The following is a 27,878-nucleotide window of genomic DNA, read 5'->3' on the forward strand; positions in this document are numbered from 1 at the left end:
AGATAGATACAAGAAAAGTAATAAAGTTAAATTAAAGAAAAAAGTTGTCATATTAAAAACCACAACCAATGTTAGGTTCAAATTAAAGGTTATTTTAAAAGCTAAAAACTGAAAATTATAAATCGAACAAATAAATAAATAAAAAGCTGAAGAACCTACAGAAATAACCCCCAAAAATTGAGCATTAAAAAGCCTCCTTAAAAAGGTATGTTTTAAGATGTTTTTCAGGCCACACAATCCACAATAATTTAACATTTCACTCCAGGGAGATGACCCCCACATCCCAACCATGGCGCCCTGTGTATCTGCATTGCTCACTGAGAATGTGAGCTATTAGCAAAGAAACCCCACTTTACTGAGGATCCATACTTCAACATCTCAGTTCTCAGCATTTCAGCTGAAAAGACACACTGGGACTGACATGATTGGGTCAGTCACAGTGAATGAACTGCTGGTCAGACCCAGGAATATAGCCGTAATGCAGCTCCTGCCCAAACAAGGTCCAGATACTTGTAATGGTTAGCAGCTTGGCAATCACTCTTCTCTCCTATCATGTGGCTTTGTCACTGAACTTTAAGTTACTTGTGGTCTCCTCAAATCATCTCAACTACATCATGGCACAGAGATAGGAAGACTGCAGATGTACTACCCATAGTCCCTGAGATTGGCATGAAACACTCCAGCCAGGACTAGCAGACCAAGATCCTCTTTTAGTTCTGTTAGGTCAAGGTTGGTGCTTCCATCGGAAGATAAGAAGCTGCTGCCTACTGAGTCGGACATTTGGTCCATCTAAGGCAGCACTGTTTACTCTGACTGGCAGTGGCTCTCCAGGAGTTCAGGCACTATTTGGATTCCTTCCTCAGGGTTAATGATGGTCCCTGTCCCTTTCTCTTGGTCTAAAATTGCAGGGAAGGGAGCTGCTTCATTCAGTGTCTCCTCCTGCTGGACTAAACTTCTCTTGGTCTGGCCTCTCACTGGAGGACCCAGATCCCACCTCACCACTGTGCAGTGGACAAGTGATAGACTGGTTGTAGACCACCATTTCTGCTTGTCCTGTAACCCATTATCTTGGTACCTTCACTGGCCGGTGAGTAAGGTTCAGCAGACTGTTCAGCGCCAAATATCCCACCTCTACAGTACATCATCTTGCTCTCTCCACTTGGAAACAAACTCCAATCCCCACCCCTTCTGGGCTATATCTCACTAGGAGAAATGGGAAAAGACCAAAGAGGTAGTGTGGTTGGTTGATCCACCAATGCCAGGCTTGCTGAAGCTGACATGTTGTGGTCGCTGCTGCTGGCTAAAATTCCTGCTTCTGCAAGATCAGATGCTTCTGAATGCCTTGATTCAAATACTAGAAAGTTGTTCACATTCATATGACCGGTGGAGGGGGGGGGCAGGGGGGAAGGTTTGCTAACTCATCTTCCCCCCAGATGATTGATTGCATGTTGCTGGAAGTGCGGACAGCACTCGCAGACTATCCGCGCTGTGTGCCTGCAGCATGGAGCTCCAAAGGCCAAGACAATTGGGAGATTCCCCTAGGAGACCGGAGTTCTAGGCATCTATCTCTGTGTCCGCTGGAGCTAAACATAGCCCCAGCGAACACACGATCTGGTAGCTTGGGTTAAGGGAGCGCTTGCTTCCTTAACTTCGGCTAACAACCAGGCTACAAAGCGGGGCTAGGCGGTGCTGCCCCGCTGGTATTGGGCCCTATACCAGCGGTTCTCACCCGCAGCCTATCCCAGGCTGAACTTCCCTAGGCTGGAATAGGCTGCGCATGAGAACAGCCTCTAGGCCTGACATTGTGGGAGGGGCTGGTTTCATCTGCCCTAACTCAGGAGCACAGAACTATGCAGTGCCTCAGACTAGTTTTGAGATACTATCATCATCAGAGGAAACAAAACTGAAGTCTCCAAAGAGAAACAGGGTGTTCTCCCCCATCCCAAATGGCTTCAAATGGGCACGGGAAAGAAACCACCCCCACCACTGGGATTCCACTCTTTTCTGGGGTGGTTTTTCTCCCAGCTGACTTATAATGGAAACAGGATAGAAATTACCCCAACAGAGGGAGCTCATTCCTTTGGGGGTAGTTTTCTACCCTGTGTCATATTTTTTATCATAAATATCATAACTGGTGAGGGGCCATACCTGTGGATATAGAGAGCCGGGTCTCACAATCCGTAAGACCTGGTTTCTTCAGGTGAGCAGGGAGAGCGGGCTAAGCCGTGGGAGCTGGCGGGGGGGAGCGGGGGCTGTGCGGCCCCCGCAAGCCCCAGTATGCCCTACACGAGCGTGCAGGGCATACTGGGGAGACCCCCGGAGCCAGGAGGCGGCCTTTTGCCTTCCGGCCGGGGGTCTACTCATGAGTAGGCACGGTGCGAATGCGCGGCGTGGCTACTCACGATCCTAAAAAGCAGGTTTGGTGGAGCGCTCGCTCCGCAAACCTGCTTTTTAGCAGGGGTTCTCGAGCGGGTTACCCGCTCAAGAACCACCGGGCTCGGCTGCGAGCCCGGTGGTTCTTACGGTCAACAAAAATCGGGCTAGCCTCTGCTAGCCCGATCTTTGTTGATCGTGAGAATCGCCCCACTGTGTACCAGAGTGCAGGTAAGAGTGAGAGCCAGCATGGTGTAGTGGTTAGAGTGCTGGACTAGGACCGGGGAGACCCGAGTTCAAATCCCCATTCAGCCCTAAAACTACTAGCTGGATGACTCTGGGCCAGACACTTCTCTCTCAGCCTAGCCTACTTCACAGGGTTGTTGTGAAAGAGAAACTTAAGTATGTAGTACACCGCTCTGGGCTCCTTGGAGGAAGAGTGGGATATAAATGTAATAACAACAACAACAGCATAGCTTGGAGTGCAGTGGTTTGCTTGTTTACGCATCTTTATGCAGCTGGGAGTGGGAATCCACCCCCAAATCTGGATGAGGGTTAAGCAAGAAGTCCCAAAACTTCTGAAATTTCCCCACAAATGTGGACTTTTGCCAAGAAGAGAGCAAATGGGGGAATCAATGCAGAAGGAAGGACTTTGGCTTTCAGCACAGAGTTCACCACTCTTCTCCTCCATGTTCCATTGGCTGCTATGGCAACAGCAGGTTGTTGCCAAGCAAGAGTGGAGTGGGGCAGGAGATCAGACAAAGGGAGACATAAGAACACCTAACACAGTAACTTAAGATCATGCAACATTTGAGCAGTTTTAACTCACTCCTCACCTGTAGTTCCAGGAATCCTCCCCCATCCCTGTTACTGCCATTCTCTTATTAGAGAACCCAAAAAACATAGCTACCAACCACTGGGTGTTACTACCATTGCTTACAGAGGACCCAGGAGTCCTGGCTCCCCAACCTTCCTCGCATACCCTCATATCAAAAATCCTCCAGGGCCAAACTGGGCAGGGTCATAGATGCTGTTACCTGTTTCCCTTCCTTGAGCACCTCCCCGGAGTTATCTATTTACACAGCACAAATGTTAGATGGTGCCGACTTCATTGACAATGCCAGTGTGAGGTCACAATATTATATCTGGAAGTTCAGGGTGACTTGCTGAAAGGGTTAAGCAAAGATTCCAGTCATTGTTCCAAGCAACAGGAAGAGGCTTCAAGTTGTTCAAATCTCGCTTCAGCTCTTAGATGGCCTTAGGGAGCCTCCTACTTCTGCAGCACAGGAAGCACAAGAGTCTTGGCCTACCTTACAGGGCTGTTGAAAAGATTACCGAGATAAGGTATGTAACAGGGTTCTGTGGGTGCATTTAGAAGAACAGGAGGGGCTAGAAATCAAGACTCCCGAGTTCTCCAAATGGCCAGTTCTGCGCAGTGGGTAGCAGCAAGGCACATTGTGTGCAGTGTCAGAGGGGGCCAGAACTGTGCAGTACAAAATAAGTTTTTGTACAGTTGGGCATACAAAGTTTAATAGGAGCTAGGTTGTTTCTTAAAAAGAAATAGATAAGGGAAAAGAAACGGTGAAAAAAAGATGAATATTGTTTCCTTTCAATCTTCATAACCTTTTACTAATAGTATTCTATCTATCTATCTAATTTGTATGCCGCCCCAAACTTCCATCTTTGGGAGGCTCACAACAGGATAAAAAGTTAAAACACAGAAATAAAAACCTTAACATTTAAAATCACAATTAAATTAAAAAATATGGGACTAATAACTTGACTAGTCAATTACTTGACTCATATTGAACTCTATTTAAATAGTATTTGTAGGTATACAAGTATACATAGCAGTACAAAACAAACACAGAAGAGAAGAATCTATCACTTCCTCTTCCCACTCTCATCTCGTGTTTGGTTACAAAAAAGTGTGCAGGGGTGCTGGTGGCAGTGGATGCTTAGAATAAAACCCAGCCAGGGAACATCAGAGGCTGAGATCTGTGTCCTTTCTCCTTAAGAGATACCAGTCCCAATGTAGGAGTCATGGATGAGTACGGGGTGCCTGCATAGAGAGAGAGGCGTGTCTTCTCTCCTCAAGAAGATACCAGCCCCAATATGGGAATCCCATTTGACTTGAGGGGGATCCCACCTGGCCTACCATGTTTCAACTCACAGCTGTGAGTATGGACTAGACAGCAGAGGATTAAAATGGCAGGAGTCAGAGGCAATTTAATGGTCTCCCAGTTTGCAACTCGCCCTTTTTACCACCGCACTGTTTTGCTCTGTGCTGATCTTGGGCTGCAGAGCCTTCCTTCATCACAGCATGTGGTTCCCAGAGCTCTTCACGGGGGAGCTGCTGGAGTAAGCACGAGGCAACCCAACTGGGTAATGCTGACCTGCCCTAGATAGCAAAATAGGAGGCAACACCCTTAAAAAAAAAAAAAGCTTCTTACCCAATTAGTATGATTCAGCCACTGGGAGAGAAAACAGGTGGCTCTGCTACCCATGACAGCACTGGCTATTCAGAGAACTCAGACGCCTCCATTCCTAGCCCCTCTTGCTCTTTCAGCTGCCCCTCATGAGCCCTGTTACAGACCTGAGGCTGGTTCTCATGACCAGCATCTTACCCAAATCAAGGAGCTGTGTGTTCTTCCATTTTGTGATTGTGTGCTCTTAAAAAGCAAACTAGGAGGTGGGGGAAGTTATCACCTGCCAGGTACCCCCACTGGGTAGGAGGGCTCCATTTTGCCCAGCAGCTGCACCCAGCTGTTTAATGAAGTAAGAGGAAAAGTCATCCTACCCAGCGGGAGCCTCACAGACCTCCACTCCCCCCACTTCCTACCTTGCTTTTAAAGAGCACACAGCTCCTGAACCAGGGTATTGCTGCTCATGAGAACCAACTATTATCTCAGTAATCCTCACAACAGCCCTGTAAGGTAGGCAAGAAGACTATTGTCCCCCATACTGCAGAGATGCGGGCTGCAGAAATAGCAGGTTGCCTAAGGCCACCTAATACATTCATAGCTGAAGCAAGATTTGAACCAGTGACTTTGTAGTGCATGACAGAGGGGGAATTTGAACTGGGAACTCTCTAGGGCAGGGTTTCTTAACCTTGGGCACCTAGATGTTGTTGGACTACAACTCCCATCATCCTCATCCACAAAGGCCCTGTTTGGGGGTGATGGGAGTTGTAGTCCAACAACATTTGGGGGCAATGTTGAGAGGAGAGGAGAGCTGGTCTTGTGGCAGCAAGCATGACTTGTCCCCTTAGCTAAGCTTAAGCTAAGCACGACCATGCAAATGGTTGCCACACATGTGCAGAGGCTAGAAGAGTGCCATTTTGGACTCCAAAATGGCGCTCGGAGCATTCCAACAATCAGCTCAACCGGTTATTCTGATGGAATTTTCCAGGTATTTACATTCTGTTCCAAGCTCGAAACAGAATGAAAATATTGTTCCGCGCACATCCCTACTTACTAGGATGCCGATTCAGTTGTCGCATCTTCTCTCCCAGGTTCTCAGCATTCTGGTCAGAAATATCCAAAAGAAAACTGGTATAGGGAAAGTTTGGGGTCACTTGATCAATTCTGTGAGTTTTATGCAAGCATGATATTCTCTAGGAGGTTTTTTAAGAACAATTTTTTTCTTCTTTAAAAAAAAAAAGCCGGGGAGGGAAAAGACACATGAAGCTTGCAAAAAAGCAAGATTTTTCACTGCTAGGGAAAATCATGCCAACAAAGCTGGAGGGGCTTTCATTGCCAAAGCACATTACAGATATTAGCAAAGGAATGTCAAGGGAGACTGAATTGTGACAGCAAATTCCCAATGTGCAAGGAAAAGGCAATGCACAGGTTCTCAGAACTTGTTACCTTGAGCCCTCCCAAGTCTAAAGAGACTGGAATCAATCTGATAGAACGTTTCATCAAAGTCGGTGTGGTATAATGGTTAGCATGGCAGGCTGGGACCAGGAAGACTGAGATTCAAATACCCACTCTGCTATGAAGTACACTAGATGAGTCTGACCCAGTCAGTCTAGCTTACCTGTAGGGTTGTGCACAAATCAAGATTCATGCACAATTTGAAGGAGCAGTCCAGGCACCTTTAAGAGTGAGGAGAGCAGGTCCGTACCTGCTCCTCCACTGCTCGCCACAGCTTCCTACTGCGGCATTGCACCCCCCACAGCACCCCTCACATGGTGGCAGCACTATGGTGGCACACACATGGCCTCCATGCAAGCACCCCTCACATGATGCACCCCTCACATGATGGCAGCACCATGGCAATACATACATGGCCTCCACGCATGCACGGAGGCCATGTGCATACTTCCACTACGCTGCCGCCATGTGAGGGGTGCTGGGTGTGTGCACGATGCCATAGGTTGTTGTGAGGATAAAGTGTAGAAACAGAACTTTGAATGCCATTCATGAGCTCCTTGGAAGAAAGGTAGGATATAAACATGTTACATAATACACACGTGCCACATTTACCCAAATAGAAGACTACTCTGAACTGATGGCTCCCTTAAAAAAAATACAGGTTATACCTTTGTTTACCCAAAAGGAAGAGGACTCTGAATTGAAGATGACCCCTCCCCCCATTTCTAATATCAAAGAACTTGGAAAAACCCTACTTTTGGATTCAGGGTGCATTCTCTTTGCCATCCCTGTATTTAGACATTGAGCAGAATACCAGGAACCTTAGCTCCCAGCTTCCACCTTCTCGTACTATAAGCTATGAGACCTTGCTTCTATTCCAAAAACTCGTCTTAGCAGCCAATCACTCCACTAACTATAACTCTCCAGATCCAACTGAGTAAAATGGGGCTGTTCACAAAAGGGGTCACACCCTCAAACACAAAGTAGAAGTGTAGGGCACAGCTAAGTAGACTCCTCTGACAAAGAGATAATGGAGACGTAGTGGAGCAAAGACCAAGGTTGGCTTCTAAGCCCAGCAAGGCATTGGGAAAGGCTGATCGAGCCAGTTTTATGAGAAGACACACCATGAAGAGCAAAGATGTGTGCAGTCATGAAAACGCCATGCATATTAACTGTTTCCTGAGAGACAAGGTATGAACCCAGGTATTCTGGCCAGATCCCAACTGGGCAAAAGTTGAAACACTCTGACCTGGATGCTTGGCAAAGCTCTTGTGCAACCTGATTGTTCTCAGGCATTCAGCTGCATAGTCATTAGTGAGAAGAAGAGCTGCATAATTAAAAACTAGACAACATGCATCTCAGTAATTTGAAGGTTCTACAAAAGGAATACAAAGCCTGGACTTGTCATATGGAAGCTCTCCACCTGGGGAATGGTTCTGCAGGCCAAAAAAACACAACAATGACCCTCATCGTCAAAGGTGGAAAGGTTGAGCATCTCCTCCCTACTCCAGGGCTGCTCAACTTCAGCCCTCCAGCTGTTTTTGGACTGCAATTCCCATCACCCCCCAGCCACAGCAGCCAATAGCCAGGGTGATGGGAGTTGTAGTCAAACATCTACAGAAGGACCGAAGTTGTGCTGCTCATTCAGGCACAAGGGGTTGGTCTTGCTCAGGAGGGTAGAAGAAAGAATGGGCTGCCTCTGGCAGTCTGAGACTGTATTAGAAGACAGCCTGCTGAAAAGGATTCGGGAAGACTGGGGATGAAATCTCTGCACAGTGGGAGGATTCCTAGGGTGGCCTTGGACAAACTGTCCTCTCTCAGCCTCTGTTTCTCATCTGTAAATGGGATCAGTAATTATCTAATTCATAAGGTTATTGTAAGGAGCTGCCTGAGCTACACAGATCATTAATAAGAATCCTGCCCTTTCATAGACCTCATCCCAAAACACGGCAATGTGTCCCTGCATAAATGAATGCTCTCTACTATAGAAGCAGCTGTACCTCAGCGATCAGTGTGGAAATTCTTGCAGCCTAAAAGTGGGATGTTAATTGGTTAACGTCTGCTGCACACTGCTTGCCAAGAACCGGATGCAGCTGGGCTTGACTGTAAAGGAAAACACTGATTTTCTTTCCCCCCACCCCCTAACATAAGCAAATATTGTTGACTTGGGCTCAGCCTGCAGTTCCAGCAGACTTAAAAATAGTTAAGATTTGCTGTACAATGTAGGATTAGGGCAAATAGGAACTGCAAGCCAGGACTCCTGATACTCTGGGAGGCAGATGGAGTCTAAGGTTAGAGAAGCAAGAAACCCAGACACTTTTAGGCCTGGACAACTGCCCATTTTTCCCATTCTAGGGAAGATACCTTAGGGACAGTTCTCTCTAATTTGTTTCATCTGTGTGCAGGAGGAGGTTTTGCGGGGTGGGCAGCATCATCAAGGCAGTGTGTCTGCACATGTATTCAGAGTGGGGCCTTCCTGATTCAGCCTGAGTGGGATCTAAAATTAACCGAGTTGACATAAAAAACCTGTGAGCATGTGCACAGGCGCACACCTTAGAGAGAATACTGCTTAGGATCTGCATTTTTCACAGAGTTTGACAACAAGATAATGTTTCCTCATGACCTGGATTAACATTTTAACCCTTTGAGAAACAAAGGCATGGAGAACAGTGGAGGTGGGAGAAGGCTAAATATAGATTAAATGGGAATCACAGCCTGCACATGGCTACGGGAAGAGTCCTTTGTTTTCTTGGAGGCAAGAAAAAGCAGCAGGGGCAAGGAGTCTCTGCAAGAAAGAAAGAAAGAAAGAAAGAAAGAAAGAAAGAAAGAAAGAAAGAAAAAGCAGCAGATTCCGGGAGTCTCTGAGAGGTCCAGCAGCTTATATTCAGGAGGTATAAGATGCTATGGGGAGCCGCTCCCCACGGCATCCTTGTCCTGGCTTCTCTCAAACAGGAATAAGGTGGGTTAGACTAAACCATGGGTTTGTTTGGATTTGTAGCAGGAATGCACACAAACTGGAATCATATCCCCACACGCTGAGAGAACTTCCAGGCATCATTCTGATCAGCAGTGGCACTACCCAAACAGGAAGAAATGATATTCCTTATTGAGGGATTTAGAATTACAGTTGCTATTTTGGCCAGCAGATAGGTATGCCTCTCATGCCGATTCCACTAATCCAGTGGGGACTGTCAACCTTAACATGTGAATTGTAGATGACCAGCACTCTGATTCAGAGCACTGAGCCCCTGTGAAACTCCATTTGTGTGAAAGCACTTAAGGACAAATCCACTGAGATAAACCCCCAAGTTCTGCAATTCTGCTTGTGGCAGCAAGCATGACTTGTCCCCTTAGCTAAGCAGCGTCTGCCCTGGTTGCATATGAATGGGAGACTAGAAATGTGAGCACTGTCAGATATTCCCTTCAGGGGATGGAGCCGCTCTGAGAGGAGCAGGTTTCAAGTTCCCTCCCTGGCTTCTCCAAAATAAGGCTGAGAGATTCCTGCCTGCAACCTCGGAGAAGTTGCTGCCAGTCTGTGAAGACAATACTGAGCTTAATAGACTAATGGTCTCACTCAGTATATGGCAGCTTCCTATGTAAGCTCAAAAACTGCACTCTGAAGACATGGGATGCTGTTCCCTATATGGAAACGGGCAAAGCCAACCCAGACCCCAAAGCAGCTTTTTTGGCCCTTTGGAAGTCAAATCCTTTGTAAACATTTTATTACTCCTCATAGAAATAAGCTAAGAAAACATTACAATTTGCAGAAGGCTTAACTATCTAGGAACTGCCAGACATGCAGAATCAAGCCTGTATGTATGCAACACTGGGCAACTTCATACATGGCTTTTCCCCACTATATGGAGATCATTTTAGTGTAGGAAAACATGTACACAGTCATGTGCAAGGTCAATGACGCCTATCCTAACAAAGTGCTCATAGAAGGATGCCATGTTGGTGCTAGCTACTTGTGCTAAATCTGGGACTTGCATTCCAGACTAGTGTTGTGCTACCACAAGCATGCTTGTGCTTGCACAGCAGTGTACAACTGTGGCACATTGGAATGGAACTTTTGCACAATTGTGCATCTGTGCAAATTCCTGATTTTTAGTGTAACTACGTGGTCTTCTTGTGCTAGTGCAACTTTGCTTGTAACCCAAACACTTCATTAGTCAGGATGTGATCCAGTGTGTTTATTCTGCTGTGAATACCACAAGACAAGCAAGACAAACTCTTATGCCAATTTAACATACGGTTCTTCCTGCAAGGTGTTGTCAGGGGGAAGGAAATTCATCAAATTTGCTGTCCAGTGTGGAAATTGATTTCTTAAACTCATCTTCTGTTATATTTTTAGCAGCATCTATTCCACATTGCAAAAGGGGGAAAAATCTAATCATGTCCAAACTCAAAAGGGAGCTGAGCAGGGATTCCAAAATTAACCTGCATTAGTTTCTGCTCTTCAAATCCTTAAAGGGAGGGCCACTTTCTGTATTCTTAGGGGCCACTCTAATCTCACTTTAGGGGCCTGCATGTGTTTCACCACTCAATCCGATCCCCTTTTGGCTGGTCAGGCTTCACAATAAAGTTCTTGCCATCTTAGCAACAGTGTGATTCCCAGATGTTGTTAGCTACAACTCCCAGAATCCCCAGCTGCAATGGCTTTTGCTTGGGGATTCTGGGAGTTGTAGTCAACAACATCTGGGAATCCTTGTTAGAGGGAACACAGTCTAGCACTCAAATTTAACAGGAACAAAGTATGTGCCCCCAGCAATAATATTGCTGTGGGTGCCAGATTCAGCCCAAAGGCTGCTGGGACAATATCCCTTAAGGCAAGGGTGGTCAGAAGGACTAGCACGACCAATTGCACAGATAATTAACAATTTGTGTGAAAATTAGAGATTCTTGTCAGAGAACAGATTTGGGGGGAGTTGAGTGCACTTTGGGAATAAGAAATTCCTTTGAACTTTTCCGCTATTTTCTCATGCACATTTTGCTTGAGACCATATATATTAATTAAATATATGTATTTATTTGAAACATTTTAATGGCATTTTTCTAAAAACACATTTATCCAAAGCGAGTTACAATACAACATTAAACAAGGAATCCAGTCATAAAAGAAAAGAAAAAGGAGCTGACTAAAATGCCAAAAAAGAGTTTAAAAGATTTGTTCAATTAAAATTTGCAATTCAAAGTTTCAGTTAAAAGCCAGCTGAAACAGATGAAGACCCATTTAAAACTTGTAAGTTTGAGAGTCTAACAAATCCCCTCGGGTAAAGAATTCCATCAGTGTGACACCACCACCGAAAAGGCTCTGTCCCTGGTCCCTACAAATTGGATCTGTGACTGCAACAGATTAGAGACAGAGACAAGGGCCTCAAGACCCAAGGCATGTATTGTTATGGTTGCAAGCAAAATTTCTCTAAGAAAGCCAGTTTAATTCCTTGCACCTCCCCTTAGTCTCTTGGCCCTCCAGCCAGGACTTGCTTAGAACTTTGTGTTCTCAGCACAACCAGACTTGTTTGGCCTGCTGGCAAAGAGCAGCCCTCACATATTCTACAGGGGGTGCTGTCCACAGACCGTTAGTGCTGATCCACCCCAGGCATCATGGGCTGATTCCCCTAAGGAACTAGGTGGTTGGGGCTAACAGGTAGTATAGGGCTTAACCTGAGCTAGTGCCTTTAAATGAATTGCAAGTTATTTCATTGTGCTGTATTATTAAATAAAGTGCACCAAGTACAATTTAGCAAGTGGAAGGGGAGAAAAACAGCATCAGCATAATTATTTCTATACCTATCTGCAGATTTCCAGTTTGGTTTAGCATTGCCAAGAGAAGCAGGCTTGATTCTGCTTTCCTCAGGATGGCCAATTGCCTCTGTCAGTCCCCTAGGAGGACCTTTCTATGGGTTCAAGCTTTTGCAGAAGCCAGCAGAACTCATGGCAGGCAGGCGCGTAACAATGATAGGGCAAGGGGAGACAGTTGTCTGGGGGCCCCACTGCCTGGAGGGGCACCCCAGGGGCACCTCATGTGACTCCCCATTGCCCCCTGCCCAGCCCCATAGCCTCTCAGCCACTTGCCCTCTTCGCCGTCTCTCCTGCTTGTTCTGCTGGCCCAAAATCGAAGCAGCAGCCCAGCTGCAAAGAGCTCCTTTTCTCCCGCCTCTCAGCTGATCGGCGGGTGGGCGGGGCTTCCACGGAGGCCTCCGTGTAGGCCGCAGTGAAGCCTGAACTTGAGTAGGGCCCAAGCAAGCCAGGAAGGAGGAGGCAGCCAGAGTGTTCTCTGCAGCAGAAGACCCCTTGCTGCCCTGCTCAACCCAGACCAGCATTTGCCAGGTAGAGTGTGAACTCCTTTTTGTGGTTACCTTTCCCGCCCCCCCCCCATATATAGGGATCTGCTTGCCATAGGGCTTGGATGCAGGGGGGGGAGGGACCGAGAAGTCTCTGAATATTTATTTTGAAACAGCTTGGAAAATTTGCTGACTTAAAAAAAACTATCTAAAAAGTCCTATAAGTGGCTTGTTTCATGGCAGAAAATTGCAAAAACTTCTGGAACAGTATTTTATTAATTTTATTTATTCATTCATTCATTCATTCATTTATAAATGCACTTATGTTCAAGTTGTTTTGCAACCCAGAAGGTCTGAGTGAGAACTGTGAAGCATGTGTGGTGCTTTTATTTTATTTTTCTTGTGTGTGAACTGCTCCCCAATAACTTGCAGGGACTTCAGGGTAAATCTGGCCAACATGTGAATGCAGCATCTCCATTCCAGAGGAGATGTGTCTTAAAGGGCTTTAACAGCCTCCTGTGAAAAACCTCCTGCAATCAAACTTGACTGAATTTGTTCAGAATTCTGAGAAAACAAACATAGGCTCACCCTGCATGGTTGAAAGTCTCCTTTGCTAATCTGCAGCGAGGGGCCCATTTTAATAATTCATCTTTCTAGTGTGTTCTAGGCATTAAAAGTAATACAAATGTATAGTACTCAATGTATATCACTATATATTGTGACGTGTGTGTGTGTGTATTCAGTGAAATGTATTTGCAGGCAGCATACTTATTTTGGAATATCAGACTTAAATCCTTGGGGGCCTGGGGTGTGCGGAGGCCCTGGACTTTGGGGGGGGGCCCATTTTAAAATCTTATCTCTGGGCCCACTCCAACCTTGCTACGCCCCTGATGGCAGGGTGCCCATCAAAAGAAGAAAAAAATGTGGCAGGCAACCCCTTTCTCAAAACTTGATCAAAGCACCAAAATCCCTGATAGGTATAGGATCCAGGTTGAGTTACCGGCACTCCATTCATTCTCCTAATTCCAGCAGCTCCTTTCCATCTAAAACACAGCTGTCACACTCTTTCCTCTCCTAGAACTACCTCAGTATATACACATCAATGTATATATTGCAGTGTGTACAATGTTCTGTCCTCAGGGCTGTGTCTAGAGAATACAGAGGTTGCCCACTCCTGGTTGAGAAGGCACAAGGCCAGTTTGTATAGTGTAAGTGGGAGGAGGAGGAGGAGAAGGAGGTGGCGGCGGCCAGACTACAGCAGCAGGATAAGAAACACACATCCATTCCTCTCCAACGTTGCCAGTTTTTCCATAGCAATTAGGGAGGAGCACAAATATATAGGTGAAATGTCAAACCACAGCAGAAAGTTTCTACCAGTCTTTGCTGTCCTGCTCCAGGGCCCATGAGATCATCACTAGGAATGAGAGAGAAAGGGGGTATTTTCAAACTGAGGAGCAAACTCTGATGGGAAATTTGGTACATTACAGAGAACTGAGGAGTCATGGCCCACAGCCCTGCCTGCTCAGGCCACCAGGTGCCACAGAGAGAGATCAAGAACTCTGGCTGCATGATGTAGTCCCACATACACACACCCGATTACTCTTAGCAACTAGACTCCATCCCCCACCCTGCACCAAAAAATCCCAAGAATCCATACTGCCAGACGCATCTAATTCAACCTACTAGTCTACTAAACCTCATGTCACTTCCCACAGAGTCTGCATCTGTAATCCACCGCATTAGTACAATCCTAAATTGCCAGTGCGAGCATGGAAAAACTGTCATTTATTACTACAGACATCACATTTAGCACCAATGAAATAACCCAATTTCTACAAACAAAATCAACTGTGCATAATTTGCAACTGCAAAAAATCATCTGTGTCTCATTTGCTTGTTTCAGCGAAACTGCACAATACCACTCCCACCAGCCCCATCCTTGCCCTATAGTTCTGTGACTGTTTTGTGCAAGGGTAGGAGGGGGAGCCAAAGGGAGACAAAGACTCAAGATAAGGAGGGGAGAATAGGACAAATGTCCCTCCCTCTAATCAACACAAGCCCTATCAGGGGTTTCAGTCAACGTGGACCAAGTTCCCCTCCTTGCCTTTTTTGAGTAGCCATGAGGGCTAGAAACTTTGCTTAAAATGAGATTCTTATTGTCACACTCAATGCCTGATTACAGGATAGAAAGAGCCCTGCAGTGACCTTCCTGACCTCTGAAAATCCCAAATGAGGGAGCAGGCATATTTATAGAAATACACAAAACTCAGAAGGGAGGTGATGGAATTTTATTTCAGCTCTAGGAGTGAACTGTTCACCATTAGTAAGACCCCCTTCCCCCACCAGACTTCCTAGCAGAATCCTCATCTGTCCCTCATCTGTGGCAAAACAAACCTCCACCTTCATATTCTACCTACACTGATAGAAGAAGCACAGATGAGGATGTAACACACTGGTAGAGCATCTGCTTTGCCTGCAGAAGGTCCCAGGTTCAATCCTAGCATCTCCAAGGCTGGGTAAGACTCCTGCCTGAAACCTTGGATAGCCACTGCCACAGTCAGTATAAACAGTACTGTCAGACTCCCAGGGGACGAGGTGGGCTCCTAGCCCTTCTTGAACACCAGAATGACTGGAGCAACCCCAAAAAGGTCAGCCTCTGGAACAGCCAGGGGAGGAGGTTAGCTTGCCACCCCTTCTCCTGGCTTGCTGCATTCAGCCAGTTCCCTCTCCTGGAAAACTCCTGGCTCCCATACTCAGAAGCAGCCCCTCATCATCAGCTGCCTTGTCCTTAAATACCCCAGTGCAGACCTGACAGGGCTTAAAGCCTACTTCCAACCCCACCCCCTTCCTGGCCTTGCTTCCTGTTTTCTGCCACACCCAACCTAGCTGTCTCCTGCAGCTCTCGCTGCCTTGCCCTCTCAACCCCACTGGGATCCAACCAGCCTGGACCCTTCTCATCCCCACTACCCCCTAAAGGGAACGAAAGCCTTAGAGGAGGGATGCCACGCCCTTCTCCAGCCTCCACAGGGCCAGCCAAGCGACCAGGTAACATGGCATTGCGACAAGGACTGAGCACTAATGGTCTGACTCAGTGTAGAGCAGCTTCCTATGTTCCTAAGAGAAGAAATTTGGGTAATGGGTGATGCCTAATAATTGGAGCAAATCACTGGGCTGGAAGCAAATGACCCTATGAGTTCACTTCCACTCTCAGCAGGCCAGCCCTCTCCATAACACCCAGCTGGTATTAGGTCTCTGATCGAGACCTACCCAATTAAATGGGCACTCTGATATGAAGTAAACAAGGTTTGTGGATTGAAAAACCTCCCTCCTTGTTTCATTTTGAAAACAGAAGGAGCACTTCCTTTGAGGCACCTGCTTGTCAGATCTCCACTCGTGAGTTCTAGCCAGGAAGTTGAAACAAAATGAAAATTGAACAACAGCCATGTTTTTTAAGAGAAAACATGAAAAAAACAGGAGGGAAACCAAGGCAGTGAAAGTCCAAAGGTTCTGAACTGTGGAGTCCAGCAGTCCTGGCAACCAGTTCCTTGCTAGACTGCAGAGAACCCAAGAGCTTTTCAAAAAGTCACCTCTCCCTATACAAAAGACTCCCAACCCCTAAGACTCCCAACTCCGCAGTCTGGGGGGACTTCTGGATCAACGTCTCTCCTTGGTTTCTCAGGTTGAGGCGGTGGCCAGGGGTGCTTTCTATCAGCTTTGGCTGATACGCCAGCTACGCCCGTTTCTCGAGATCAGTGACCTCAAAACAGTGGTACATTTGTTGGTAACCTCCAGACTGGACTTCTGTAATGCGCTCTACGTGGGGCTGCCTTTGTACGTAGTCCGGAAACTTCAGTTGGTTCAAAATGCGGCAGCCAGGTTGGTCTCTGGGTCATCTCGGAGAGACCACATTACTCCTTTGTTGATGGAGTTACACTGGCTGCCAATAGGTTTCCGGGCAAAATACAAAGTGCTAGTTATAACTTACAAAGCCCTAAACGGCTTAGGCCCTGGGTATTTAAGAGAGTGTCTTCTTCGCTATGAGCCCCACCGGCCGTTGAGGTCACTTGAGGAGGTCCGTCTCCAGTTGCCACCAACTCGTTTGGTGGCTACACAGAGACGGGCCTTCTCGGCTGCTGCCCCGAGATTGTGGAATGCGCTCCCTGCTGAGATACGATCCTCCCCATCTCTCGCAATTTTCAGAAAACACCTGAAAACACACCTCTTCAACCAGGCTTTTTCAGCTTTTTAAAACTTGTTTTTAAATAGTTCTGAATATTTAATTGTTGTTTTATGATGTTTTTAATTGTTAATTATTGTTTTATGTTTTATAATTTTTGTTTTAATGATTAATTGATTTTAATGGTGTTTTAATGTAAACCGCCCTGAGCCTTTTGGAAGGGCAGTATAAAAGTTTTTAAAATAAATAAATAAATAACACACACACATTCATTGTATTGCACTAACTTTCCACACATCCCACCTTACAGAGTTCTTTTTTACAAAGTCCACCGAAGAACCTGTCTGCTCCTGGTTTCAAATAATCTGACTCCTTTTGTGTCTGTCTCTAGATCCCATGCCTGCTTTGCCAGAGCCCCAAAGTACTGAATTGCAAGTCCCACATGCTCTGCCTCCAACACCCACATCTCTCTTCATTCCTTCAGCTGACAATTAATTCCCAGAAATCCTCCAAAAATTGCACTATTGTCTTCTAAATCTTCACTGAGTTCACCACCACCACCTCCTGTACATCTTTCGGCCTAAGACCCTCTCCTACCTGTGAAGAGGGCTGGATCTTCTCAGCACTGATGGAAAGCCCCACCCGTTCCCCACAGCCTCCTGTACGGAGTGTGCTCTCAAATGCTCTTCTCTTATATTTCATTCCATCTCAGAACAAGTTGGACTTGTTTGCCTTGGCAGGGCTAAAGCCTTCAGGTGATACCCACTCAACACACACCCTGGATGTAGAAGGAAGATAGAGAGAGGGTGGGGAAACCCCTGGGATATATGCAAGACAAAAACATGTGGGCCAGAAAAACAGAGCAAGGGGTACAAAACAGAGTAAGTAAGAAAAACCTCAAGTAGCTGAGTACTTAAGTATGGCAACAGAAAGAAATCCTGCATCTTTCCTGGCCATCACCTAATTCCAAAGATATGTTTGTCTTTAAATTAATTACATGTGATTCTAAACCCTTGACTCACTTCCACAAAGTTATACTTTCTTACACCGAATACTGAATTTGGAGTACTCACTGCCTGCAGTTCCATACTTGGGATCATTAACTACACCCATTAATTAGAACACCTGAGTTATCCTACCTGAGCTTAGGCTGTTAGAACATCTCTCTCTCATGCTTTCAGAGGCTCTCTTACCCCTGGACTTCTGGGCCGAAGTCCAGGGCCTCCACACCCCCTGGGCCCCCCCAAATCCTTTTTAGTCTGTCCCGGGTGGTGTTGTCAAGTTAAAAATGTGTTTAAAATACTGTATGAGTGGGTGGGACCTCCAAATGCCTTTATGTCCAGGCTCCAAAATTACCTAGGTTCACCTCTGCATGCTGTACAGTGTGTTTAATGACATGTTTTGAATTTGTGTTTAATACTGGAGCCAACTATTCCTACTCAGCTGGCACAACCCTGTCTTACTCAAGATTTTGCAAGCATGTACGTATGTAATAGCACAGATTTTGAAACTTTGCACACCTTGAAAATGAGAATTGCAGAAGTAAAGGTGTACACACATGTGACATTCAGATGTGAAAGTGGGTTCTCTGAGTGCATCTTAAACTGTTTATTTGGTGCAGTGTGCCACTATATTTAATGGAAACACTTCACACAATCAAGGTGGTTCACTACCATATTATAAATCCCTTGTATGTTTAATGCAGGCTTATAAATATCCACTTGCCCAGAGCAAGCAAAGGTCAAGTTAGACATTACAAGGTGAATGTATGTACCAGTTTCCTCCCAGTTTTTTAAATGAAAAGCAGCCAAAGAAGGCTGCATATTTAACTGGCAAAGTGACTGTGGGGAGGCGCTCTATACCTTTCCCTTCTGACCATTTTCCTGTTTAAAATCATGCTGCTACATGTCTGAGAAAAGATAAGGATGCCCATATGCTTCCCCCACCCATAGATGCAACAGCAGCTTGGGAAAGGTGATTCTAATCAGAAAAACATTTATGAGAGAAAGTTAAATATCCCCTCCTACTTTGATCGACTCCCATGGCTACTTTACATTTTTTAAAAAAATATAAGCCTCTGCTGTGCAACTCTAGTTTGGCTCTTACATTGCCTGAAAGCAACAAGCCAAGGAAACATTTGAACATTGAAAAAGATGTGAGCATGTGGTTTTTTTTCCTTTTCAGGTCACCAATTTGCCACAAATGACTAACATTGTTATCTATCAGTAGATGGGCTCATAAACCTTTGAACTAGTCACTTTTAAGGACTTGTTTGCAAAGCTGCATAATGTAATACAGAATAAGCAGAATGATCTTGTGAATGCACACTAACATTCTTATTTGCCGTTTCAGTAGCATTTTCCAAAATAAGGATTGCAGTAACATGGGTGGAAGGAGCAGAGATGTGAAAAATTGAGTGAAAAATTGAACACATATTTCTTCCCCCCTCTGGGACTTCATAATAATCTCTAGAGAAGAGAAAGGGGCATTGACCTTCCATAGTAATAGACTAAAAGAACAGATATCCACACCACAAATATCCCTACCATCTCTGAATCCAGAGACTGAATTCACAAGATACAATTCCCCATTCTGCGGACCAGTTTCTTAAGAGGGTGGTGGGTAGTATAATAGGAAAGGTTGTTCTTTTTCCCTTCCAGGCTTTGGGGCCTGGCAATTACATCTGTTATTTCCCCCATGCATACCATTTCTGTCATTACAGTAGCAAGGCAAGCAAGAACAGAAGAGACACAGTAATGAAAATCAATGTCTACAGAACACAGGCACTTGCCTACCCCACCCCACGCCTGCCTCACTCCTGTGCCAACAGAACATTGATCACTTCAGCAACAGCAGCCTTGCTACAAATAGTAACAAATGTAGCAATGCCCTTGCCAGCTGTATAGCAGTACCATCACCCTGCCCAACTTAAAATTTAGCATCCACCCTCACAAACCTCCAGCCCAACCTCTGCTGCCACATCATACCTGTTCTACCAGCAAATCTTGGAAGAGAGCTCATTGGAACTCTTGGATGGATTAGACAGTCAATTCTGGGAAATAAAACACACTGCATAAGCAAGTCAGCTAGGAGTTCTGCCTTATGTCCACCAGAACACATTCCTGCCCCAGAAACACAAAAGGGTCCTGACACCCAGCTGCTCTTAAAAGCCTCCTCTCTCCTCTTAAGCAACCCAGAAACCAGTCACTTGGCTTTCCGTTCCTTAAAACCCACCAGTGGTAGGAACATAGGAAGCTGCCTTGCCCTTAAGTTATACATGACATCAGATCACTGATGCATCTAGCTCAGTATTGTCTTTCAGTGACTTGCAGCGGCTCTCCCAAGATTTCAGGCAAGGTTTCAGCCCTTCGGATGCCAGGGACCCGAACCTGGGACCTTCTGTATGTAAACCAGATGCTCTGCCACTGAACTACACCCCAACCCCAATTCTGGCTCCCAACCCCTCCACTCTCGGTGGCCCCCCTGCTGCATCTCCTCCTTACCCACTAGGCCCTATTCCAATTCTGGTTCCCACACCCTCTTACTCCACCCCAGCAGGCGGCCCACACACCCTAACCTTCCCTGGGAACCCAGGCGTCCTGCCTCCCAGCCCAGGAAAGTACTCACCTTGCTGGCTTTGGGGTGACTCCCAGCCAAAAGCATCCCGACCCACTTCTGGGGCAGAGCCATTCCCCACCACCTCAGGATCAGGGGGGCTAAGAAGCAGGTCCTCCCACACTGCCTGCCCGTCTTTCGAGGTCAGCAGCCGCAGCAGCAGAAGCATCGCTCCTCCCTGTTCCTCTTCCTCTCCATCATTTCTCTCTCTTCCCCCGCTCCCCTTCTCTAGCCTTTCTTTATTCCTCCTCAATTCCTCCACACGCGCTCCTTCCTCCTGGGCGATCTTCTTGTCTACCCCCTATTTAGCCTGATTCCTTCCTTTACCCTCCCACTAGCTCGCCGGCCTTGAGCATCTCTCGTCGCCCAGCTTGCCATGCCAGCTCCGGCCGTACAATGATTTTCCCGAAATCCCTCGCGCCGCCGCTTTATGCCTTCCTTACTGCTGCTGGTCGGCGCTTCCGGAGCCCGCGCGGGCCGCCGATTGCGCGTTGGCAGCTGGAAGAAGCGGGCATCTGATCTGAGCGCAGCGGTGGCCGCCCGGACGGATCGCCCCAGCTAGGTAGTTCGCCTTCAGTCTGTGTTTGATGTAATTCTTGAGGCGCCACACACACACACACACACACGTAGTTTCGGTGCGGCAGGGGGAGAGAGGAAAATGTTTGACTTCAGCAAAGCACCTTTCTCTCTCCCCACGCCCGCAAGCCAGCCTGAAGAAGAGTTCTGGAGCACTTGAAAGCGTGCTAGCCACTGTGTGATATTTGAATTAGCCCTACTTTGGCTTCTGGATTTTTATCTCATGGTCCAACACAGCAGCCTACAATTTTGTGCGTTTCATAGACAATCCATATTTTCTGATACCTGTCTGGTCAAACACAGTCCCTATTTTCACCTTTTGGGAATGCCTTGTTAAAATGTTTTGTTAACTTTTTAAACTTTGGAATGTTTGTTATTTGTTTTAAACTGTTTTTAGTATTTAATTGATTTTTGTGTTTTGTTTTTGTTTGTTGTGAACCGCCCTGAGACCTTGGGTTGGGGCGGTATAAAAATGCGCTTAATAAATAGTAATAATAAATATTAGTGTGAGGTTAATGTGCTTGTTAGAATTAGATTGGTGTGACATTCGACTGCTTCCCTAAAGTCTCCAGAAGTGAAATATCTGAATGGGAATTAATGATGTGTCTTATTTTTAGCACACACAGGTAAATGCATGCACACAAGCGCTAAGGGGCAGCCTCACATTTCATAGACACTGCAGCTACTGAGGTATATTTTGAGCTGTTGATAACATATATTGTAGGATAATTATGTTTAGCATTACCTTTGACCCCCAAAAGATGCTCCCTCTTGATTTTTAAATCAGGGGAGAATGATCTGTTGCAGAATAATGAATGCAGCACACACAACAGACAGTAGAGTCTTCAGTAATGTGTGGGGGAGGTGGGCCCAGGGAGTGATGTTTGTTGTGGAAACAGGGGTCTGACATGCACCCCAATTTTCATCTGTGCTACCTCCTAGAAGTAGATAATTTCTACAATCAGATGTAGGGTTCAAGCGGAAGACACACTTTCTGGTCTGGAAGACTTTCCCCGTGATTGCAAGCTGGAGCAGCAAGGAAGTTGCAGATTCTCTGTGCTTGAATATTTTAATACTAGCAAATGCTTTACCAATAGAAGATCCTCTTTTAGGGCTGGAGATACGACTGGATCTTTCTCAGCTCTGTAACCCTAGCGATACGTTATGTAGAGTCATTCTGAACAGGCACCTTTCCCATATTTAAGATTTTGAAGCTAAAAGTGCCTTTCAGTTTTAACCACTTCTTTTCCTCCTTCAGGTTCCCTCATCAAATAGTTCTCAGGTCCGGGACTTCTGTTCCTGTCCCATGCAGTGCCTGCACACTACTTGCAGTAAGTTCAAAAATAATAGTTGAACCTTGGCAGTATCTCCTGCTCTGCCCATGCTGCACAGTAACCCATTCTTCCTGCTGCCCAGAGCTGATGCTGTCAGAACTCTAAAACAGAAGTTTCCAACCTGTGAGATTCAAAATGTTGCTGAACTATAACTCCCATCATATCCAGCCATAATCAATTGTAGCTGAGGATGATGGAAGTTGTAGTTCAGCAACATCTGGAGTACCACAGGTTGGAAACCCCTGATCTAAAACAAACGAGATAAAAGGTATGAAAAGAAGCCAGTCAAATTTTAATGACTCTTTAGGAGTGTGAATATATTGAAACTCAACTGCTTGTAGTTGTATGGATCAACAAAATGATGCACAGAATGTCATGGTTATCTGTTACTGGGCCAACTAGTGGTTTAGACACGTTGCAAGCTTTTGAACTTTAATCCATTTTTTTTAGTGCACAGATGATCTGTGTAAATGGCACTGGAATTAGTAGTATGGGTTCAGGACATCTATTTTGCACTCAGTGCATCTTGGGTGCCAGTGGCTGGACAGAGGTATGCAAGAATCCATTCCATTATGTCTTTGTTCAGAACACTCAAGGCTTGAGAAAACACCTTATTGGCAACTCATCCAGCCAGTCAGAGATATGATTTTCCCTCTTGAAAGCCTGAGATTTGGAGCTCATCTAGCTCCACTTTCACCATGCAACTGGGCTGCACTGGCTCTCATTGGAAGTATATCAGAACTGCACCAAGAAGCCTAGTTTCTCTAGGAGAGGTGTGTGCTTTGAAATAAAGTTGAAAAGCCACCAAAAATATAGCAATTCCCAGCTCCTCTGTTCTCTTACATACACAGCAGTCTCAACAAAGACAGGGTACCAGCGACACCATTAAATGCAATTCATTTATTTACTTCTCACAAACAAATCCATAAGCACAAATGAAGTGAAGTATCCCACAAACCATGGAATGTCCTGTGACTCCTTTGATGCCACTCCACACACACGTACCCTGCCTGTCATGGCGCGAGTGGACCAGGTCAACTTCTCCTTTGCAGAGGGCCTTTTCCATAATGCCGAGTTGTTCCAGTAATTCACTTTCTGGGGATTTCTCAACCCCTTTTCTTTCTGCTGGTTTGGTTTATAGCTTTTTCATTCTGCATTCTAGCAGTATGCTGGTGCTGTCCCAGTGAAGGGGCAGGTTATCGGCTCGACCACTGCAAGCACAGCTCCATTGCAGAAGAACCATTGAGGACAATGCAGAGCAGAGGGCAATTCCTGACTTCATGACTGGTGACAGATGTCCACTCTTGAGGTCTGCATCCTTATGGACTTTTGCCCAAAAATGGGATAGGGGACACTATGCCACAGCTGGAAGAAAAACCACTTCTCCCTTCAACCCCCACTGCCCAGATAATGTCTCTGTAGGCATTCACTGCTGTTTCTGAAGCAGAGCCTTCGAGCACTGGGGGTCAACCAGCCTGTTCTTCAGGTCCTTATGGGTGTCCAGGGCCTGATTCTTTTGGTGGCTATCTTTCCCTCATCAGCACAGGGACAGTTTCTTATGTGGGAGTGGACACCCCATGCCCAGCTGCCCGGCGTTTCCTGCGACCGTAGCCCATGGGATCAGTTGTTCCCTTGCTGTTCTTGTGGGATTCATCTTTCTGGTTGTTGCCTCCATAACGATACAGCAGATTAGCAAGGTTCTGGATCTGGCAGGTACCAAGGTGGCATCCACGCATGGAAGATGAAGCCTGTAGTTGCCGGGGAACACGGCGCCCAGGAATGGAGCTGTGGGTGAGGAAGAGACTGTGAGTAACTGGAATCTCAGAGAGAACTGTAAGGTTTAGAGAAACACTCCCCTGGATGTCTCTGAAAGAAAATGGGAACTAATGGAGTGGAGTTGGGGCTTGGACTGGAGTTGTCACAGGGCCAACAGCTTGGTTGTATTTGGTCTTATTATGAACAAACTGAAATTCAAAATGCTATCCTCAAAGAAAGAAAAATAAATCCACATACCACACTTGCTTTTGTAAGCCAACATTCTCAGCTTAGGGACAACTAGGGAATTTGGGACTATAGTGTAGGGCTGCAGCTGTAAACCGATTAAGCAATAATCATTTAATTTAATCTATTAAAACCTTAATTCACTAAAGGACATCTCTGATTAATAAGGATTTATTTATTTTTTACATTAAGGAGGGAATGCCACTCTGCAGATGGCACCTGCTGTGACATATACACACACCATCTAAAAGCAAAGAAAGCATGTTTTCTCTTCAAAATTATTGTTTTAGTCATTTGCAAATAAATATATGCAGATTTAATCAATTAATTGATTAATCCATGAAATTAACTTGATTAATCAACTAAAGAGACTTTAATTAGATGAAAGCCCTATTCCAGTGTTTCTGTGACATCCAATGGAAGTGTCTCTTCTCGGGTAAATAGCAGCTGTGGTGGGGGAAAACCCAGATTGTGAGGGGACAGCCATGGAGGAGGAAGAATTAAAGCCCCTCTCCCCACGCTGCAGTCATGATCCTGACTCCCTCCAGCTGCTTTTTCACTTAGAAAAACTACCATGCAAAGGCCAAACTAATCATTTAATTTAACTGGTAGTTTGGCTTTAAATTACAACTCAAATTAGTTAGGTTTCCAGGCAGATGGAGAATAAGCACTTAGGAATGTGCTGACATTTATTAAGAAAAATCCTAACAATTCTCTTCGTCACCATGTCAGAAAAACCTGTATGCAGGAAGCATTTTGCATATTTTTCTGACTCAAATAGGTGTTAAGTGGTTTAAATATATATCTGACTAGTCTGGTATTTTGTCACCTCTTACCCTAAAGCAAAGAAAGAGTTGCATTCTAAGATGGAGCCAAATTTGGTTTCATGACGTACAAAGCAAGCAAACTTTCCATGTGATATTCTAATCAGGAGTGAGTTTGGATGTCTAGGTTCTCTGGGAAGGACTTAGGTCTATGGATTGGAAACCAGGACTTTAGAGGCATGTGGAATCTATTTGGCTCCTTTATTATTTATTTATTTAACTTATATACCGCCCAAACTTTCGTCTCTGGACGGTTAACAATGACATCAAAACAATTAAAACAAATATTAAAAGGTTAAAACAGTTTAACAATTTTTAAACAGCATAAAATTAAAACCTACAAATTTAAAAAGCTGGAAAAGCTTGGGTGAAGAGATGGGTCTTCAGATGTTTTTTAAAAATAGTCAGAGATGGGGAGGATCGTATCTCAGCAGGGAGCGCATTCCACAATATCGGGGCAGCAGCCGAGAAGGCCTGTCTCTGTGTGGCCACCAGACAAGCTGGCGGTAACTGGAGACGGACCTCCTCAAGTGACCCCAGTGGGCGCTGGGGCACAGAACGAAGAAGATGTTCTCTTAAATACCCAGGGCCTAAGCCGTTTAGGGCTTTATAAGTTATAACTAGCACTTTGTATTCTGCCCAGAAACCTATTGGCAGCCTGTGCCAATAGTAGTACCTTTAGGGGGTACTACTACTATTACTACTGTTTATATACCACTTTTCAACAAAAGTTCTCAACATGGTTTACATAGAACAAGAAATAATAAATAAATAAGATGGTCTCCTGTCCCCAAAGGGCTCATAATCTAAAAAAAACCTTACTTACAGGGTAACTGAAGGCATGTCTCCTAGGTTTTCCAGAAGAGAAGTGAGATCTAGTTACTAGTGGGTTGGTCTGAGTGAAGTGAAAGTAGTCCACACAGGAGACACCCGGTTCTTACACCCTCACCCCACTCCCATATCTTCACCTTCCCCACAATGCCACTTACCTCCCAAACAAGTTGAGCTGCTGTCTTGGTCCCTCCAGCTGTGCCCACCCAGTGAGTCTGTCCTCTGCCTTCGGTCCAGGTTTCTGAGGGGCTCTAGCATCAGGTCCTCCATGAATTTTCTGGAGCTGTTTCAGGAACGAGACAATAGGAGGAGGCTGCCACCTAAGGGAGAGGGAAGGAATCAGTTACAACCTTGAGAATGCCATATAATGCCTTCACTTTCCCTTGTCCAGGTTAATATTATAATGCCCTTATACAAAACTATGGTGCAGCCACACCTGGAGTACTGTGTACAATTTTGGTCACCATATCTAAAAAAAGGACATTGTAGAATTGGAAAAGGTGCAGAAGAGAGCAACCAAGATGATCAGGGGCCTAGAGCACCTTTCTTAACCAGTCAAGGCTACAACACCTGGGGCTATTTAGTTTAGATAAAAGACGACTGAAGGAAGACATGATAGAGGTCTATAAAATCATCCATGGTGTGGAGAAAATGGATAGAGAGAATTCTTCTCCCTCTCACATAACACTAGAACCAGGGGTCAACCCATGAAATTGATTGCCGAGGAATTTAGGACCGGCAAATGGAAGTATTTTTTCAACTTTTCAGCATAATCAACTTGTAGAATTCTCTGCCACAAGTTGTGGTGACAGCCAACAACTTGGATGGCTTTAAGAGAGGCTTGGATAACTTCATGGAGGAGAGGTCTATCATCAGCTACTAGTTGGATGCCCTCAATTTACTGCTTGTAGGCTTCCTGTGGCATCTGGTGGGCCACTGTGTAAAACAGGATGCTGGACTAGATGGGCCTTGGGCCCGATCCAGCAGGGCTGTTCTTATGTTCTTATGACCCTCCTCCTTCATCATAACCCACCCTGAATCTCCTTTCGCCCACCATCCATCTCCTCACCTGTCCATCTCCTGTGTGCCCCACGGCTGGCACGAACATGTCATCAGAAAGCAGAGTATCATAAGGATGTTTCTTGAATCCATTATCCCAAGCTGGAAGTGGGGGAAAGCAAAAATTAATCTCACCCGGAGTACATACTAGCTTAATTTTAGAACCTGCTTATAATGTTAGAGGCTCACCAGTAGCAATAACACACACAGATTGCTTTTTCCTTACCACCGAAAACCACAACCTAGCCACCCACTCCACATACATCTTGGATTAGAAAGTTCTCTTGCTGGTGTGATTTCATGGCAGTGTTAAGTGCCAGCATCAATCCCTTCTGATAAATTAAGTCCTGGAAACGGGTCTTAATCTGCCACAAAGCATTTAAGCATATTGGACCTTTACCACTCCAGTTGGAAGTGGCCATTCCTTGCACAAAGACAGTTTATGTCCCTTCCCCCTCCCCAGGAATATCCTGCATACAGTAGCTATTTATATAGGTATAGCCCTCTCCTTCCATGGGTTTGGGGTAAACAGCAGCAGTTTCAGCCCAGAATCTGTGAGTGGCTCACAAAAGCCTCTCATGACAGCCCCATAGCCATCAGACCTACCACTTCTCTCCACTGAATCTCTCAGAGAACCTGATATCCCAGAGGATGGTCTGGTCTGGTCTGACTTGGCTGGTTTAGTCTCTTTTCTCCTTGGCAGCAAGTGGCTCTGTCCAGCAGTAGCTGAGTGTCTATGTCAAGCTGAGGTGGGAGTGTGGTTTATATGCCACTAGTCAGGAGGCGGAGCCATTGTAGGAACTCCAGAAGCCTTCAGACCAAAAAAGGATGCAGGGGTGATCCTCCCTGCTTGTTTGTATGACAAGCAGTGGCTGTGTCTTTCCTGTATCCTCACTCCCTGTTCGTGCTTGCTGTCATGCACA

General features: G+C 45.7%; 2 protein-coding genes and 1 long non-coding RNA gene across 6 annotated transcripts in view; 1 reads left to right on the forward strand and 2 right to left on the reverse strand.

Moving 5' to 3' along the window:
• The window catches only part of CPT1C (carnitine palmitoyltransferase 1C), a 61,967-nt gene extending 40,993 nt beyond the window's left edge, over positions 1-20,974 (reverse strand). Inside the window, exons 1-2 of one of the 4 annotated variants that reach the window (XM_053261586.1) lie at positions 20,343-20,701; positions 19,703-19,767 (exon numbers count right to left, since the gene is read on the reverse strand). The gene's annotated coding sequence lies outside the window, so the exon portion shown is untranslated. Of the gene's footprint in view, positions 1-3,410; positions 3,504-19,702; positions 19,768-20,342; positions 20,702-20,773 lie in introns of those variants that run through there. The other 3 variants (XM_053261589.1, XM_053261587.1, XM_053261588.1) reach the window with 3 other exon arrangements.
• Positions 20,750-23,538, forward strand: LOC128329833 (uncharacterized). Its single transcript, XR_008309813.1, has 3 exons — positions 20,750-20,892; positions 22,165-22,237; positions 23,403-23,538. It is a non-coding gene; the product is annotated as an uncharacterized LOC128329833 (long non-coding RNA).
• On the reverse strand, positions 23,122-27,676 carry LOC128329832 (pro-adrenomedullin-like). The gene is made up of 4 exons (XM_053261594.1): positions 27,562-27,676; positions 26,966-27,057; positions 26,055-26,216; positions 23,122-24,025 (listed from the first exon to the last, which is right to left on the reverse strand). Exons 2-4 carry the CDS (start codon positions 27,046-27,048, stop codon positions 23,797-23,799), a joined length of 474 nt encoding a protein of 157 aa, XP_053117569.1. The 5' UTR covers positions 27,049-27,057; positions 27,562-27,676; the 3' UTR covers positions 23,122-23,796.
• Positions 27,677-27,878: the final 202 nt, after the last annotated feature.

The sequence above is a fragment of the Hemicordylus capensis genome, chromosome 6, assembly GCF_027244095.1.
Source record: "Hemicordylus capensis ecotype Gifberg chromosome 6, rHemCap1.1.pri, whole genome shotgun sequence".
Taxonomy (NCBI): Eukaryota; Metazoa; Chordata; class Lepidosauria; order Squamata; family Cordylidae; genus Hemicordylus; species Hemicordylus capensis.